The sequence below is a fragment of the Taeniopygia guttata genome, chromosome 17 (genome assembly GCF_048771995.1).
Source record: "Taeniopygia guttata chromosome 17, bTaeGut7.mat, whole genome shotgun sequence".
Lineage (NCBI taxonomy): Eukaryota > Metazoa > Chordata > Aves > Passeriformes > Estrildidae > Taeniopygia > Taeniopygia guttata.
The window spans coordinates 1,942,997-1,958,104 of record NC_133042.1 but is presented as its reverse complement, the minus strand read 5'-3'; the positions used below and the strand labels follow the sequence as shown (position 1 = coordinate 1,958,104).

At 50.6% G+C, this 15,108-nt stretch overlaps 1 protein-coding gene across 1 annotated transcript; it reads left to right on the top strand.

Moving 5' to 3' along the window:
* The first annotated feature begins 1,224 nt into the window (after nucleotides 1-1,224).
* Nucleotides 1,225-14,700, top strand: LOC115497571 (ectonucleoside triphosphate diphosphohydrolase 2). The gene is made up of 9 exons (XM_030286746.4): nucleotides 1,225-1,396; nucleotides 3,402-3,519; nucleotides 5,019-5,169; nucleotides 5,927-6,086; nucleotides 7,449-7,676; nucleotides 8,972-9,244; nucleotides 10,506-10,601; nucleotides 11,601-11,732; nucleotides 12,947-14,700. The coding sequence occupies exons 1-9, from the start codon at nucleotides 1,283-1,285 to the stop codon at nucleotides 13,172-13,174; spliced, it is 1,500 nt and encodes a 499-aa protein (XP_030142606.4). The 5' UTR covers nucleotides 1,225-1,282; the 3' UTR covers nucleotides 13,175-14,700.
* The last annotated feature ends 408 nt before the right edge of the window (nucleotides 14,701-15,108 follow it).

Below are 15,108 nucleotides of genomic sequence, written 5' to 3'. Positions count from 1 at the left end.
AATCGGGTTCTAATATACACCCAGTCTCAGCTGCGAGGGGAGCGGGGGCTAATACAGACGAGCATAATCTAACAAGTATCCAATATTACACATTTCATACAAGGAATGGCGCGAATTATGTTTACTACACATAACCAGATGGTTCTGGAATATCTCCACTGAGGGAGACTCCACTCCCTCTCTGGGCTGCCTGTTCAGTGCTTGGTCACCCCCACAGGAAAGAAATTCTTCCCCATGTTCAGGTGGAACTTCCTGGGTGTTGGTTGCTGCCTCTTGTCCACTGCTGGGCACCAGCAGAGTCTGGTCCATGCTCGGACATCACCCTTTAGATACCCATACACACTGATGAGGGCCCCTCTGGGCTGTCTCTTCTCCAGGCTGAACAGGCCCAGCTCCCTCAGCCTTTCCTTGCAAGAGAAACGTTCCAGAGCCTTGGCCAACTTCCCAGCTCTCCACAGGACCTGCTCCAGGAGCTTACACATGGTGGGACTCTTGGGGGTGTCCTGTGCAAGGCCAGGGGTTGGACTCGATCCTTGTGGGTCACTTCCAAGTTCCTGGGGGCATCTGAGGCTTCCTGGGCAGACAGAAATGAAAAGAGGAAACATCACCAGAAACAGAGACGTGGCCTTTCCCTATTCCTGGTTTCATCTTCAGATCCATGACCAGTCTGTGGACATGAGCAATCAGCCAAATGCCTCAGTGCAAGCAGCCACGGAGTTTTCTTCACAATTTCCATTTGCAGGGATGAGACTTTGTGGCACTGTCAGGAGAAAGCAGGCGTGTGTTTCAAGAAGCCTGAGCCTTGGTTATTTTCCACAGGGAGGCTGTCAGAGAGGCTCATGCCCTCAGAAATAAAGTAAATCCAATGACAAGCAGTTTCCCCAGCTCCTAATTTGAAAGCTCACACTGCCAGACGTGGAATACCAAAGGGATGAGTTTTGCCTGCCTTCTGCTTATTACCCAGCTGAGTTAACCCCACATTTGTGTTTACCTCAGCCCCGCTGCCTGGGGCAGTTTCGAGGTTGCAGCGGTGCCGTTGCAGAGCTCGCACCGGGATGGGCACAGAGCCCTCCTGTGATTTATGGGCAGCAGGGATGGAAGGGAAAGCAGAGCTCCCTGACACATCACAGCCAGGCCCACGCGTCCCTGTGGTCCCTGTGGCTTGGGGCTGGGCTGAAGTCAGAGCCTGGCCCTGGCCACGCCTTTCTGCTCTTTTTAAAGGTTATTAAAGCAGGGTTTGCTGCTCCACTGCTTCCTCTTTGGTGAAAGGAGAACACTCTTCATGTCTTGGCGAGAGCTGCTTCCCCCCTGGCTGGTGATCGTAGCGGGGCTGACGGGCATCATGCTGCTCTGTGTCTCCACCAAAGACGTGCCCGTGGCCCTACTCAGGACCAAGGTAAGGGCTCTCCAGGGGGGAGACAGGCAGCTAAGCTGGGCTGGTTTATTGCTTTTGACATTATTTTATTATTGAGCTACTTACAAACCGAGGAGGGAACTGAAACAACACTGTCAGGACAGGTTGGCATCTTTCAACACGCTGTAGGTTTTCAAACCAGAAACAAGCCCACTCCTTTGATTGGTCATGGAATGCAGGCTGGATATGGTCCATGGATCAGTGGAGATGCTCAGGACAGGCTGAGGGGAGGCAGCCCTTGTCAGGAGCTGCCCCAGAGCAACAAGGAACCAGTGGTGTCAGTGCAGGGAAAGAGCTAGGTCCCTCTCAAAAGTCAGTAGGAATGTGCTCCTGAACTGCTGTTTCTGTCTTAAACAAATTGTCTTTCATGCCTTCTTCTCTTTGGTCCTATCTTGATTTCAGTTGAAGAGCCAGTGTGCTCCTCACAGCTGGGTCAGGTCTTGGGGGTTAATGCTCACCTGCTCTGTCTCTTGATGCTCCCATTGCTGAGGTGAGCCCAGTGGCACACCATGGTTCCACCCAACAGAAGGAGGCTATCCTGGGTGTTTAGGAATAGCACCCCTCCTCCATGTTCCTCTCAGAAACAAAACTCAGTTCAAACCCCTCTCATTGCTCCTTGTTCTGTCCTTTCCTGGTGTTGAGCTGGGCATAAATCTGGTGATCCCTTCCCCTTTCCCTTGCGCTCCCAGCAGCAGCCTCTAATTTTCTGAAGGAGGAAAAAAATTGCATGTTTCTCCACCAATGCCATTCCTTTCTTCCTCTTCCATGGCAGCCAACATGTCCCTGCTAGAAATCCGAGCTGTCACTGGTGTGGGAGGGTGCCAGCAGGCTGGGGCAGGGAGCTGCAGCTCCTTCCGCATTGCTGCTCCAGCCCAGCCCCACCAGTCCCTGACCTGGCTGCCAGGACTGGTGCAACTGGGAGCTCCAGGAGGGCAGCAGGCAGCCAGCCTCACTCAGAGGCTGCAGCCAGCTCTGGCTGGTGCTGAAACCTTTCTGGTGGCATTAACATCAACCTCTCAGGAGGTTTCTCCTCCCACTCAGTCACAGCTCTGTTTGTGTGTGAGATCCAGCTTTGACCACGCACTAGCATGCAGCTCATGAGTTTCCTTCCTACTGTGTAGGAGATGTCCCAAACTGGGGTCATGTAATAGGAGCAGAGGAGCCCCAGGTTAGCTCTGGAGCTATTTTGGGTGTGGGGACATCCAGACCTGTGCTGCAGGGTAGCCCAGTGGCCTCCCCTTGCTCTCCTTCATATTCTGGAAGCAGCAAGGCTTGATCAGCAGCAGACAAACACTGGGGACAAGGAGACAGAGAGCCCTTGGTTTGGGCAATAGCAGAGCTGCCCAGGGACAAGGGGCTGAGCTGATCATGTCCACCGCTGCTGCTCTTCCTGCCAAGACATCATCTCTGTCTCTGAGGGGCTGCTGTGTTGTACAGTGTCTGTGCTGGTTGCTGCAGCTCCTACAGCTCTGCACACAAACCTAGCCTGTGTCACACCCTCACTGCAGTGGGACATCAAAGAGACACAGGAGTCCTGGGTTTCCTGGGACAAGTTAGCTCCAGCCCTCCCATTCCTGCACAAAAACCTGAGCAACCCAATCAGCAGCAGTTTGAGTCCCAGAATCAGTGGAGAACAGTGCCATCTCCCACTGCTTTAGGACCTGTTTTTCCTGAGCTCCAGGTGGCTCAGCTCTCAGGGGAAGCCCTCTGCCTGGTTTCAGGAGCAGCTCCAGTGCATGCCACTGTAGGGCTGATGTATTTCTGGGCGTTTCTCCTCTCCTGCAGTTCCTCATATATATTCAGAAATGCAGACGGTTCCCTGCAAATCCTCATCATCTTCTGGCTTCGCCTGCTCTTTGAATGTCACAAGCAAACTCAAACACTGCAGTGCAGACCCAGAATACCTATATATGCTTGGTAAGCCTACAATATCAGTCAGCATGCATTCAGTAGTGTTTTTCAGTAGAATGTTCTGGGGTTTTTCCAGTATGGCATTGTTCTGGATGCTGGCCCATCCCGCACCATCCTGTTCATCTACCAGTGGACAACCACCAAGGCAAACAAGACCGGGGTGATCAGAGGATGCAGCTCCTGTCCTGTGCAAGGTAAGGTGCCCATTTCCTGCTCAATGGTCCATGCAACTGGCATGGGATGGATGGAAAAACAGAGACCTGTGCATGGACCAGTGCCATAAATTCCTTGGCTCCCCCAGCTGTGCACAGAAATAGTAAAGCACAAGTTGCTTATTTTCAGCATGACTCTTCTCGACTGCGTGGATTTAGCCACACACAGCTGCACATCAGGCCCTTGCCAGCAGCAGGTGTCAGGATTTTGGGGCTGCTGCAGGCAGGGAAGCATGCAGAGAGGATGTGGCTTGTCTTGATGTGCACATGGATCAGTGACAGAGCCAAGGTTGCTGGAGCTTCTCAGCCAGGAGAGGCAATGAACAGCAATGGAGGCAAATCTAACTGCAGGATGACTCCTGGTATCTTCTCCTGGCTGTGGAGAAGAGGATGACTCTTGGCCTCCTCCTGACTGTGCCCTGGGCAGGAAGTGGGGTAGCTCCAGGACAAGAGAGCTGCAAAGACTCCAATTCCCTATATCGCATTTGACAGCACAAGCTGAGTTCAGCTTGCCTTTAGGTGTCCCATTTCAGAGAATTTGGCGGTTTTCCTCATGAATTTGAATCAGTTTGGCCCTGCTAATGCCAGCTGAGAGGGTTTCATGCATTAATGCATGGGGTTTCCCTTCCCTATCTCCTAATCTTGCTTTGATGTTAAAGCCTGGTTATAGTGGGATGCTGGGAAGGACTGAGCCCTCAGCACAGTGTGCTGTGGGAGGGCAGCTGCACAGCAAGCAGGGAACAGGGTTTGTGCCCTTGCAGGCTGTAAACAACTGAAATCACATGGAGAAGACGCAAGAAGGGCTCCCTGAAACCTTGTACGTGTCCCTCGTTCAGCAGCTGGGTTAAGCAGCAGCTCTGTGAGGCCATTTGCTGCCAGCAGCAGCACAAGAGGCCCAGGCAGGTCTCCAGCCCAGGTGTGAGTGTCCCTGTCTGTATGGCAGCACAGCACAGAGAGCAAAGCACGTGGTGAGGGAATCAGGAGAACAGCAAAGGGAGACCCTTCCTGGGTAGTAGTTCAAAACCAACATTTAAGACCCCACTGACTGCTGGAAAAATGAGTCTAGGCTGGCACACAGCTTCCCTGGCTTCCTCTAGGGCAGGGGTGCCTTGCTTGCCAGGAGGGGCTCGGTGGCTGGAGGACAGAGGTGATGCATCAGCCTCTGTGTGTCCTTTGCTTATTTCTATAGCAACTAAAGCCACATTTCTTCCTCTGTGGGCTGAGACAGCCTCAGCTGTTGCAGCAGTCATGTGGCTGGTAGAGATGTCTCATCTGCAGAGCAAGGGTAGTCAGTGTAATTTGGGATTTTTATGCACTTTTTGGTCTCAGTTCCATATTTTAGCAGGATGGATACCTGGAAGACCTCCTTCATCCCACCTGTGACAGGTGACCATGTCCCAGGATAGCAATCTCTGGGGTAACAGCTCTCACAGTTCTCCCATAACTTCCCTTAAAATTCCATTCTGTTCCACGGTCCTCAGGTCCAGGAGTCTCCAGCTACTCAGATTCTCCTCAGAAAGCTGGGAAGAGCTTGGAGCCATGTTTGAACTGGGCCCAGAACGAGATCCCACCAGAGCAGCACAGCCAAACCCCCTTGTACTTGGGAGCCACCGCCAGCATGAGGCAGCTGAAGTGAGTGAATGTTTCAAAGCCACACCCAGAGACCAGCACACACCACAGCATCATTCTGTGACGGGCATCTCACCCTGTCTGCTCTGCAGTGTGAGCCATCCCTGATCTGCTAGCCAGCTAAACCTTCCTCAGGCCCTGAAGAGACGAGCATGGCATGGCTGTGTCTCCATGTGTGGCCTCAGGCAGCCATGAAGGTGACAGTCCTGCTGCTGCTGCCAGGTTGACAGTGTCTCCTTCACAATTACACTTTCACAATTAGTGCCTGGGAAAACACCCATCAGCCTGGAAGCTGAAGTGTTTTCAGTTTGTGTGACAGCCCACATGGGCTTGCAGGAGTACTTCTTGTCAGCAAATTGGAAATGGTGGTGGGAAGGTTCACCTTATCACACAGTCTTGTGGATCCTCTTCTCAGTCACCATATACTGGGACCTTTACCTCCTTTTAGACACTGGGGAAAAGTAAGGTCTGGAGGGGACCAGGCCAGTGGGACAGGGACAGAGGATTTCCTCAGTGACAGAGGGTACTAAGGTCCTAAATTCTTAAACAGTGGCACAGCTGTTCAAACCAGCCCTCTGCTGTTCTTGCCTCCAGTGCCATGTGAGGAGAGAGGGAAGCAGGAGTGGGATTGTCGCTGTGTCTCTGGACTACTTCCCAAAGCAGGGAGCACAGCAGAAGCCCTGCAGTGTGCCCCCACTGCAGGCAGCTCCTGGCAGGGTCCTGTAACATCAAATGTGCCTTCTTTTTCTTTTGTGTTTAGCCTCACCCATCCCATCCTCTCTGACGGTCTCCTTGCAGCTCTGACTGGCACCCTGAAGTTATCCCCCTTCAACTTTCAAGGGGCACAAATCCTGTCCAGCCCAGAGGAAGAAGCATTCAATTGGGTTGCTGTTAACTATGTCCTGGAGAACTTCTTCAAGGTAAAGGATGATTCTCCCTGGGGCACACAGAGCTGTGCTGAGCAGCTCCTGTTAACAGACAGCCACAGAGACAAGTGGTGGGATGGGTAAACCCCTGTACTTAAAACAGTGCTTCAGCACAACTTCCACTGCCTTTCAGAGGAGGCAGCTTAGATCCAGAACCAGCGGTTGAGGTGATGTGGTGGGGCACAGGGTGCCCAGAGCAGCTGTGGCTGCCCCATCCCCCCATCCCTGGCAGTGTCCAAGGCCAGGCTGGACGAGGCTTGGAGCAGCCTGGGACAGTGGAAGGTGTCCATGCCCATGGCAGGGGGTTGGAATGAGGTGAGCTTTAATATCCCTCCCAGCCCAAACCATTACTGGATTCCATGGTCATAACTAGGCTGAAGAACCCAGTCTCTGCTCTGGCCTTCCATGAACACATCCATGCAGTTGCCCTAACAGCCGTGGGGCTTTCTGGCCAGCACATCCAGGATGCTCACGTAGATGACATGGCCATGGGGCATCAAACAGGAGTTTCTGCTGTTTGTGGAGTGCTGTGGGATTGCCACTGGAGTCCAGCTGTCCCATGGGGAGTCTTGTGGGTGGTAGAGAAGCAGATTCTGTTGCTGCCAAACCAAAAGCCTCTCTCAGTGAGACAGCAGGGAGGCCTGCTCTGTATTTAGAAGGCACTTGCTAAACAAAAATAAAATAATTTCAGTTTTCTTGTTTCACCCATCACTTCTTAAGCCAAAGGGTGTCAAAAAGAACTCAGAGGGCAAGAGAAAGGTGGGTCAGACTGAGTTATTCTTCATCAGGGATGTGAAAAGCAGTTCTGATAGCCAGCAGCAAGCACACACTGCTTAGGGAACTGTCAGACCTGTTGAGAGCAATACAGCCTTTTCCAGCCAGGCTCAGAGTGTTTATCCCATGTACCCTGCCTGTGTTGTGAACTTCAGAATTGCCAAAGTCAGTTTTGCAAGACTGCAGGAGATGATGCCCCAGGTTTCTGACAGAAGGATCACTTTAGCATCAAGGCAGCACTTGAAACCCATATCTGCCCTCTTGGAAATGTCCCTGCCACTCCTCACCACCCTCTCCTCTGTCCCCTTCTCCTGCCTGCTGAGAGCACTGCCTAGTGCAGCCATCCAGGCTGGGCAGCCCTGTTTGCCCCCACAGGCTGCCCTGTGCAGGTGGCAGTGCCTGTACACTGGCTCCTCTGTTCCCTCCAAAGCCACTGGTTCAGCATCCTTATGTGGGCAAAAAAGTGTTGGGCTGTGGGCACCTTCGAGCTGCTTTCTCTCTCTGTGCACTAATGCTGGCATTTGGCTGTGACTGAGATGGAGAAGTCTCAAGGATTGACCTCTCTTGTTCTTTTTGGGTCAGTATGACTGGCAAGGACAGTTGGTCCCCTCCAAGAAGGGGATGGCAGGAGTCCTGTCCGTGGGAGGAACCTCAGCACAACTCACTGCTGAGCTGGAAGAAGAGAAGCAGGCCCCAGAGGAGGGAGTGAGGCTGCAGCTCTATGGACAGACACGCAGGGTGCACACCCACCAGTGCCCCTGCCACGGCACGGAGCAGCTCCGCCGCAGGCTGCTCTCGGTGCTCATCCAGGTGAGTCTCTGTGCTCAGCCAGGTGAGTCTCTGTGCTCATCCAGGTGAGTGTCTGCTCCCTGTGCTCATCCAGGTGAGTCTCTGTGCTCATCCAGGTGAGTGTCTGCTCTCTGTGCTCATCCAGGTGAGTCTCTGTGCTCATCCAGGTGAGTCTCTGCTCTCGGTGCTCATCCAGGTGAGTCTCTGTGCTCATCCAGGTGAGTGTCTGTGCTCATCCAGGTGAGTCTCTGCTCTCTGTGCTCATCCAGATGAGTGTCTGCTCAGGACCACAACACCACCAAATGGCAGCTGCACAAGGTGTAGTAATGGGCAAAGTGTCGATCACTTTAAAGTCAATCCCTCCTCAGCAGAGGCTGTTTGCATGTATTAGAAAAACCCAGTGCATTTGTAAAACTTTCTCTCCCTCCAAGCAGACACACAGGCACCAATTCAAGGGTTTCCTGCTTACAGGTTCTATTTGGTTCCTACTTAATACACACAAGCAACAAATTGCTCTTCAGAGGTATCAACATCACCTTCAAGGTGAGGAGAGGCAAGCCTTGCCTTGGCAGTTCCTAGGAACTGCTCCTCCATCCTAGAATGGGAGCACCCAGGAACCAACTGGGATCTTCCATTTGGGGTATTTCCTTTGCTGATTTTAACAGAGCAATATTTTATTTTGAAAACATGCCAGTGTTTAGGTTCTTCCAATCTTTATTTCACTTGGGGAATGGGGGAGAAGAAAAGAGTGGCATAGGATGGCACAAACTCAAGAATCACCGTAGTCCTCATCAAAACTGTGTTTTTCAGGAATTAATTGCTCCCTGCTCATTCACTTTCCTCCCTATAAACCCAACTTGCCCTTATTTGAGACCTGAATGTTGCACATTGAACACCAACTTCACCGCAGTTATAGTGCTAAACTGCTGAAGATAAACGCTGATTCTTGTGGGGTTGAACCATCTGGAAGGCAGATCAGAACAGCTTCCTTTTTTCAACTAGAAAGAGCACAGGATGCACAAAATTGTATTTGTGCTCTCAGGGGGGGTGGTAGGGCTGGGATTCATCACCTCCCAGCAGATCCAGTCACTGCCCTGGCCCTGAGCTCAGCAGGAGCTGGGACCTGCCTGGGCCTCGTGGTTGACTCGATGACATAAGATTTAGCAAAGCTTTCACTGTCTCCCTGCTCCATCTCAGCACTGTGGTGCCTGGGGAAAGCTGTTCCTAACCATGTTACATTCTCTCTTCCTGTGTGAAGCCCTGGGATGCCAATGTCCTCTCTTGCTGCCTCTGTCCTTGTTTTATTCTGCCTCCAGGATCAGAGAAGTGCTAAAACCGTGTCCAATCCCTGCTGGCCCCTCACCTATTCCCAGGAAGTGCAGTGGCAATCACTGCATGCTGGGCCTTGTGCTGCCAGTGATGACACACGGGACATCCCTGGCCCCAAGGAGATCTTCAACATCACAGGCTCCAGCAATCCCACAGCCTGCATGAACCTCGTGCAAAGCCTGCTCAACTCTTCCTCTTCCTGCAGCTTTTTCAAGCATTCCCTCAGCAGGGATCTCAAACCCCTTCAGACCAGGCTTCTGGTGAGTTCTCATTTACACTGGGGTAAGCAATTTGCATGAGGAGCCCATGAAATGGGACCAGTTTGACCATTAATAAATATAGTGGCAACATCCAGACCATGACAGTCTTGCCCTCTCCCCCTCATTGCTACACAGCTGTTCAAACATGGACCACTGGCTTCCCACAGTGGCTGTGGGAGAGCTTTTTTCATCTCTGTCTCCTCAGTGTCTGCTGCTGAGACCAACTCTAGGGCTCCATGGAGCCAGCAGGGACGGGACAGTCAGGAGCTGTGTGCTGAGCAGGTCTTCCCACAGAAGGTCTGTGGTGCAGCTGGAGACCCTCTGCCCCTCTCTTAGCAAAATTCTGCTCATGCTGCACCACAAGCACCCTTCTACCTGAGAACCTGGCCAAAGTCATTGGAGTAGCTCAAGATCCTAGGACAAGCAGAGGGCATTTCCAGGCAGGGTAACTGGAAATTTCCCCAGCTCCCTGCTCCTGAGTCTCCCATGGACGTGGTGCTGAGGAGCATCGGGATCTCAGTCCTCAGCACTGGTGAGGTTACACCATGAATATTGTGCTCAGTTTTTTTGGGCAAGAAGGGCACTGAGAAGCTAGAGCATGTCCAGTGAAGAGAACAGAGCTGGGGAAGGGGTTGGACCCCAGGAGAGGCTGAGGGAGCTGGGAAGGGGCTCAGCCTGGAGAAAAGGAGGCTCAGGGGGGACCTTGTGGCTCTGCACAGCTCCTGACAGGAGGGGACAGCCAGGGGGTATCAGGCTCTACTCCCAAGGACAGGAGGAGAGGGAATAGGCTCAGGCTGGGCTAGAGGCAGTTTAGACTGGATATTAGGGAAAATTCCTTTACCAAAAGGGTTGTCAAGCCCTGGCACAGGCTGCCCAGGGCAGTGGTGGAATCAGTGTCCCTGGAGAGATTTAAAAGCTGTGTAGGATGTGGCACCTAGGGTCATTGTTTAGTGGTGGGCTTGGCAGTGCTGTGTTAATGGTTGAACTTGATTTTAGACATCTTCTGCAACCAATATGATTGTTTGATTCTATGATCAGTCTACTTATCCAGGCAGGGCCAGGAAGGCTGCTGGATGCATGCTAGGAGCAGACCTGTTTCCATCTCCAGACAGCAACAGCTCTGCTCATGTCCCTTGAGTCCTTTCCAAGGCACTGGAACCAACCCTGCACACCAAGGGCACCCTGGCAGGGTAATTTCTGGTGTGCAGTGCAAGGACACAGAGCACAGTCCCACCTGATATTATTTCTGCTGCTGTTGTAGGTGGTTTCTGAGGCCATGGATTTCATGAGAGGAACTGCACCTTCTCCTGACTTGGGTCAGGCTGTCAAGAGGCTGTGTGGGATGTCTGTCAAAGAGGTAATTGTGGAGTAACTCAGTCTGCAGGGAGAGCGGGAAGCAAGAAACAGTTTGTTGCAGAAGCACTCAGGGCTCAGGCTGATAGAGCTGTAACTTACTGGCTCCCTCAGGGAAAAATTTGGATTTGTCTGGATTTTGTGTGTTTTGGTTTTTTGTGGGGCTTTTCTTTGGTTGGTTTTTTTGTGTTTTTTTTTTTTTCTTTAACTTTGAGGAAACAGGCTCCACTTATTTTCCTTCTTCTCAAATCCCAGCTGCTGCTGGTAACTTGGACCTAATTAAATGAAAAGCCATAAACACCTTTTACGGTATTTTAAGGAGTAAACAGGAAGGTTGTTTACTCACTCCTGCACATCACCTTGGTCTTTCTGTTATCCTTCTGTCCTTAAGTGCAAGGGACATGACCACTCAGGCTCCAGAGCTGCTCCCATTTCACCTGGGCCCACAGAGCCCAAGCCAGAGGGAGTTTGTCACTTCTTCCCCTGAATTGGTGGTTATGAGGTCACCCTCATTTGCATTTACACTAATGGAGCATCCACAGTAACATTCAAATGGGGCAACTTCTCCAGGGTTTGTTAATGAGCCATAAGCAGTCCCCTAAAGCATTCTCTTCTGGAAAGAGGAGAAAGATCCCCATGTTCCAGTTGGGAGAAAGGCTGCAGCATCAGCTCCACCTAATTAGAGAGCAGGGAATCAACCCTACCAAGCAATTCACCAGCGAGGCAACCTGGCTGTCAGTGCTGCTGCTCTTGGATCTGGCTTAGTAAGATGGGAACAAAGGCAGTCACAGATGACATGGATTTCTACCCCACAGCCCAGTGAATGCAGGAAATGTGGCTGCAGCCTGCATAGGACACAAACCCCTCCTCCAGTCCCAGAATTGGTTTCAGAACAGGAAAGGAGAGGCTGCAGCAGGCCTGAAATTCGGCTATTGAGTATTTACTTCTTTCCCCCCCCCCCCCCCCCCCCCATTGTCTTGTTTTGTTCTGGAAATGGAACCAGCTGATTAGGGAGTCCCAAGCAAGCCTGGATACACTTGTGGATTACTGCACTGTGTCTGCCTTCATCTTCCACCTCAGTACAAGAGGATACACACTTGACTTTGACCAGCCTGCTTGGACTGCATTCCAGAAGGTCAGTTCCTACAGCACAGTGCTCCCAGTTACCAGGAGGGCTGCTCCCAGTACAGCCAGTCTGTTCCCACACTGCCAAGCCCTAACCAGCTGGGCTTCTCCAGCAGGACAGTTTTGTAAAATGGATTCACAGTTGTTCTAAACAAGAAAACCAGTGTCAAAGAGCCAGAGATTACACTTGTCCTCTCTGAAAAACACATGGGTCAAAAATCTTCTCTGGTTCAACACTAGAAATCTGTGTTGACAGGGAAGGAAGTACAGCCTGATCTCCACTTAACACTAAGGACAAGATGCTGATAACATTTCCTGAGCCAGAAGGTGCTTCCCTACCTTTTTGCAACCACCTTTATACTCATGAGGGTTGACAAATACCTTATTATCATAGAATCCTAGACTGGTTTTGGATTGGAAGGAAACTTAAAGCTCCTCTCATTCCACCCCCCGCCATAGACTGGGACACCTTCCACTATCCCAGGCTGCTCCAAGCCCCATCCAGCCTGGCTTTGGACACTTCTAGGGATGCAGGGGTAGTCACAGCTTCTCTGGGCACCCTGTGCCAAGGCCTCATCACCCTTCCAGAGAATTTATTCCTAATATCTAATGATTTAACCTAATCTCTAATAAGTTATGAAAGCAGGATCTGGAGGCCCTACGGACAGGAAGATTTGATTCAGATAATTCCCTTCACAAAAGAAAAGAAAGCCTGTTCCCAGACCTCTTCACAAGTGACAATCACAGCCATGGTCTCACTGAGCGGGGCCAAGTAGTGACCATTGGAAAAGGCAGGGTAATGAGGTAGGTCCAGGACCCCCAGGGAGCCCAGCCTGGAAAGACAGAGACAAGCAATATAAACCATAGGTCTGAGGTTCAACCAGGGCCAGAGAGACAACTGTCCATAATGCAGACTTGAGATGCACTAGAAAAACCCATCAGTAAGCAGGGAACACCACTCCCTACAGCAGTCTGCCTTAGGAGAGAGGGACCTGTCCAGGCCAGAGCCTACATGGAGTGCCCATGCCCGTGGGCAGGGCTGTGGGTGAAGTGCCATTAAAGCCTGTTGGTGTACTCAGGGCACTGGGAGTGGGAGAGCTCCTCACTGCAAGCCAAATCCTTGCATCAGTCTCAGGTAATACATACCTTGGGCCCATGCACAGAAACACAGCTGGGGTCCAGGCTGGCTGCTTCTCTTCTGACCTCTCCTTTTTATTTCACCAGATGGGTGATAGATCATCTGGCTGGACTCTTGGGTACCTGCTGAGCCTGACCAGCACCATCCCCCAGGACAGCCCAAGCTTCCTCAAGGGGATCGAGCCGGGGGTCTGGTCCTTGCTCCTCATCCTCTTTGTCGTGCTGCTCATGGGCTCCTTCCTGCGCATCTCCTACCGAGCGATGGCCAAGGAGAGCAGCTCCAGCCACAGGAACAGCAGTGCTTTTGACGACTGACGGTTTTCTGTGACTCAAGACTCTTGTCAGAGCACAGTCAACAGGGTCCAGACAGAAATCACAGAGGTGTAAGTCACTGCAGGATGCAAGTGATTTTCCTGAAGGGCTCCCAGCAACTTGCTGGTACTTGCACTACTGTACTTTGAGACAATGGATCCTGCTCCACAGGAAGTCTGTGATTCCTGCTGGATGGCAAGCTATTCATTCTCCAAAGAAGAACAGCCTGCATGCCTCTTCCTTGGGCTACAGCTGGGATTACTCATGTCAGACACGAAATTATGCCTCTGAGCAGGCAGTCTATTAATATTATATATATATATATAATATAATATTAGCTATTGTGAAGCTAATATTGTATAATCCTGTCAAATCAGAAGAGGTGATGTCTGAAAAATGTGCTCTGTCCTCTTCTGTGGCCTCTCAAGAGATGATACGTGCAGTATTGCCATTAGTGAAGACTGGAAGGGCATTAAAATACAGTCAGAATATAAGAGCCAACTGCTTCCATGTTCTAGGGAAAATGCAAGTCTGTTCTGCCTGATCTGTCTGTGCCTCCATCTCAGTGATGACAGCCATGTGTCTCTTCAATGAACACTCCTGCTGACCAGGAATCCATCAAAACCAATCCTTCTTAGTCTTGGCCTCTACAAAATTGCGGAGGATCAAAGGAGAAACAAAGGGCACAGATGCACAGCTGAGTTTTTGTCTCTCAGCTGAGTCATGGCCACACAGGGTTAAAATTGCCAATTTAAACTGTTTAGCAAGGACTCAAATTAACATTTAATTTCACATTTGCTAAAGCTGGTCTCACACTGGGCTGAGGTTCACCTGTTTGTTCATTTGCACTGACCTGCTTCTCTTGCTGACTGTGGAAGTGTCTCAGCTGACACTGCCCTTTAGTCCTGAGCAGACTCAGGAACAGAAGCTTTCCTAATTGTCACTTTCATATTTCACCGTGACCAGAGTTACTTTATGATCTAATAATCAGCATTCCCCTGGGACCTGGCAGTCATTCCAGCTCCTCTGGTCTGTTCTGCATGTCTGAAAGATGAGGTGCTGTACAAATTCTGTGTTAATGTGAAGAAAAGGGATCGATTCACAAGCAGTCCTTTCACTAAGACATTTAGAGCTCACTTCTCAACTGCTTCAGAGACTTAAAATACACAGACTGCTAAGAGCCTCAGGGAGGAGTGTCTCCAAGGCTTTTCAGACCACTTTAAACAGAAATGTAAATGCTCACAGATGAAGTGGTGAGCCTTGCAGGATTTTTAAAGCTACCATGGCACCTAAATCCTTTCAAATCTGATTATTCGTCCCCTGTGCTCCCAACTGATAATACAGGACACACACACCCCATAATATTGGGATATTCATACATTTTCAGGCAAATTAATGAAGGTTTGGAACCTGCCAGTCAAGTTTAGAGGGCTGTGGAAACAGACTTAAACAAGCTTCATATTCATTTCTTTGAGTTGCACGTTAGATATTTTTAATTATATCATGTCATTAAAGATATTTTAATAGACTGTCTGTGTTATTCTTGGCAAGAGATCAAAGCAGGGGGGTTATTGTGAACACAGTGTTTCAGTGAGCAGGATGGGGGTGCTGCTGCTGCCTCTACTCAAGAGCTGTTTTGCTGTGTACTTTCGGGGTACACAATGAAAACTCCTGAAGGCACTTTCCAGTGAAAGAAAAAGATTTCAGATAACCCAGCTGCTGGTATTTAGTTGACGAGAGACATGCCTACACCTTTTGATGTGTTCTTTGCACAAACCATCTGAAGAAGGTAGGAGGCATGCAGGCAAGGTGGCATAATAAAAATAAAGAGGTTATCATGGAGTCAGCAATATCAGGGAAATTCCTGAGACTTCATTCATCCTGCACCTGGAAATGCAATCCTTTAACAGAGCTCTAGCTTGGTGACTTGACAGCAT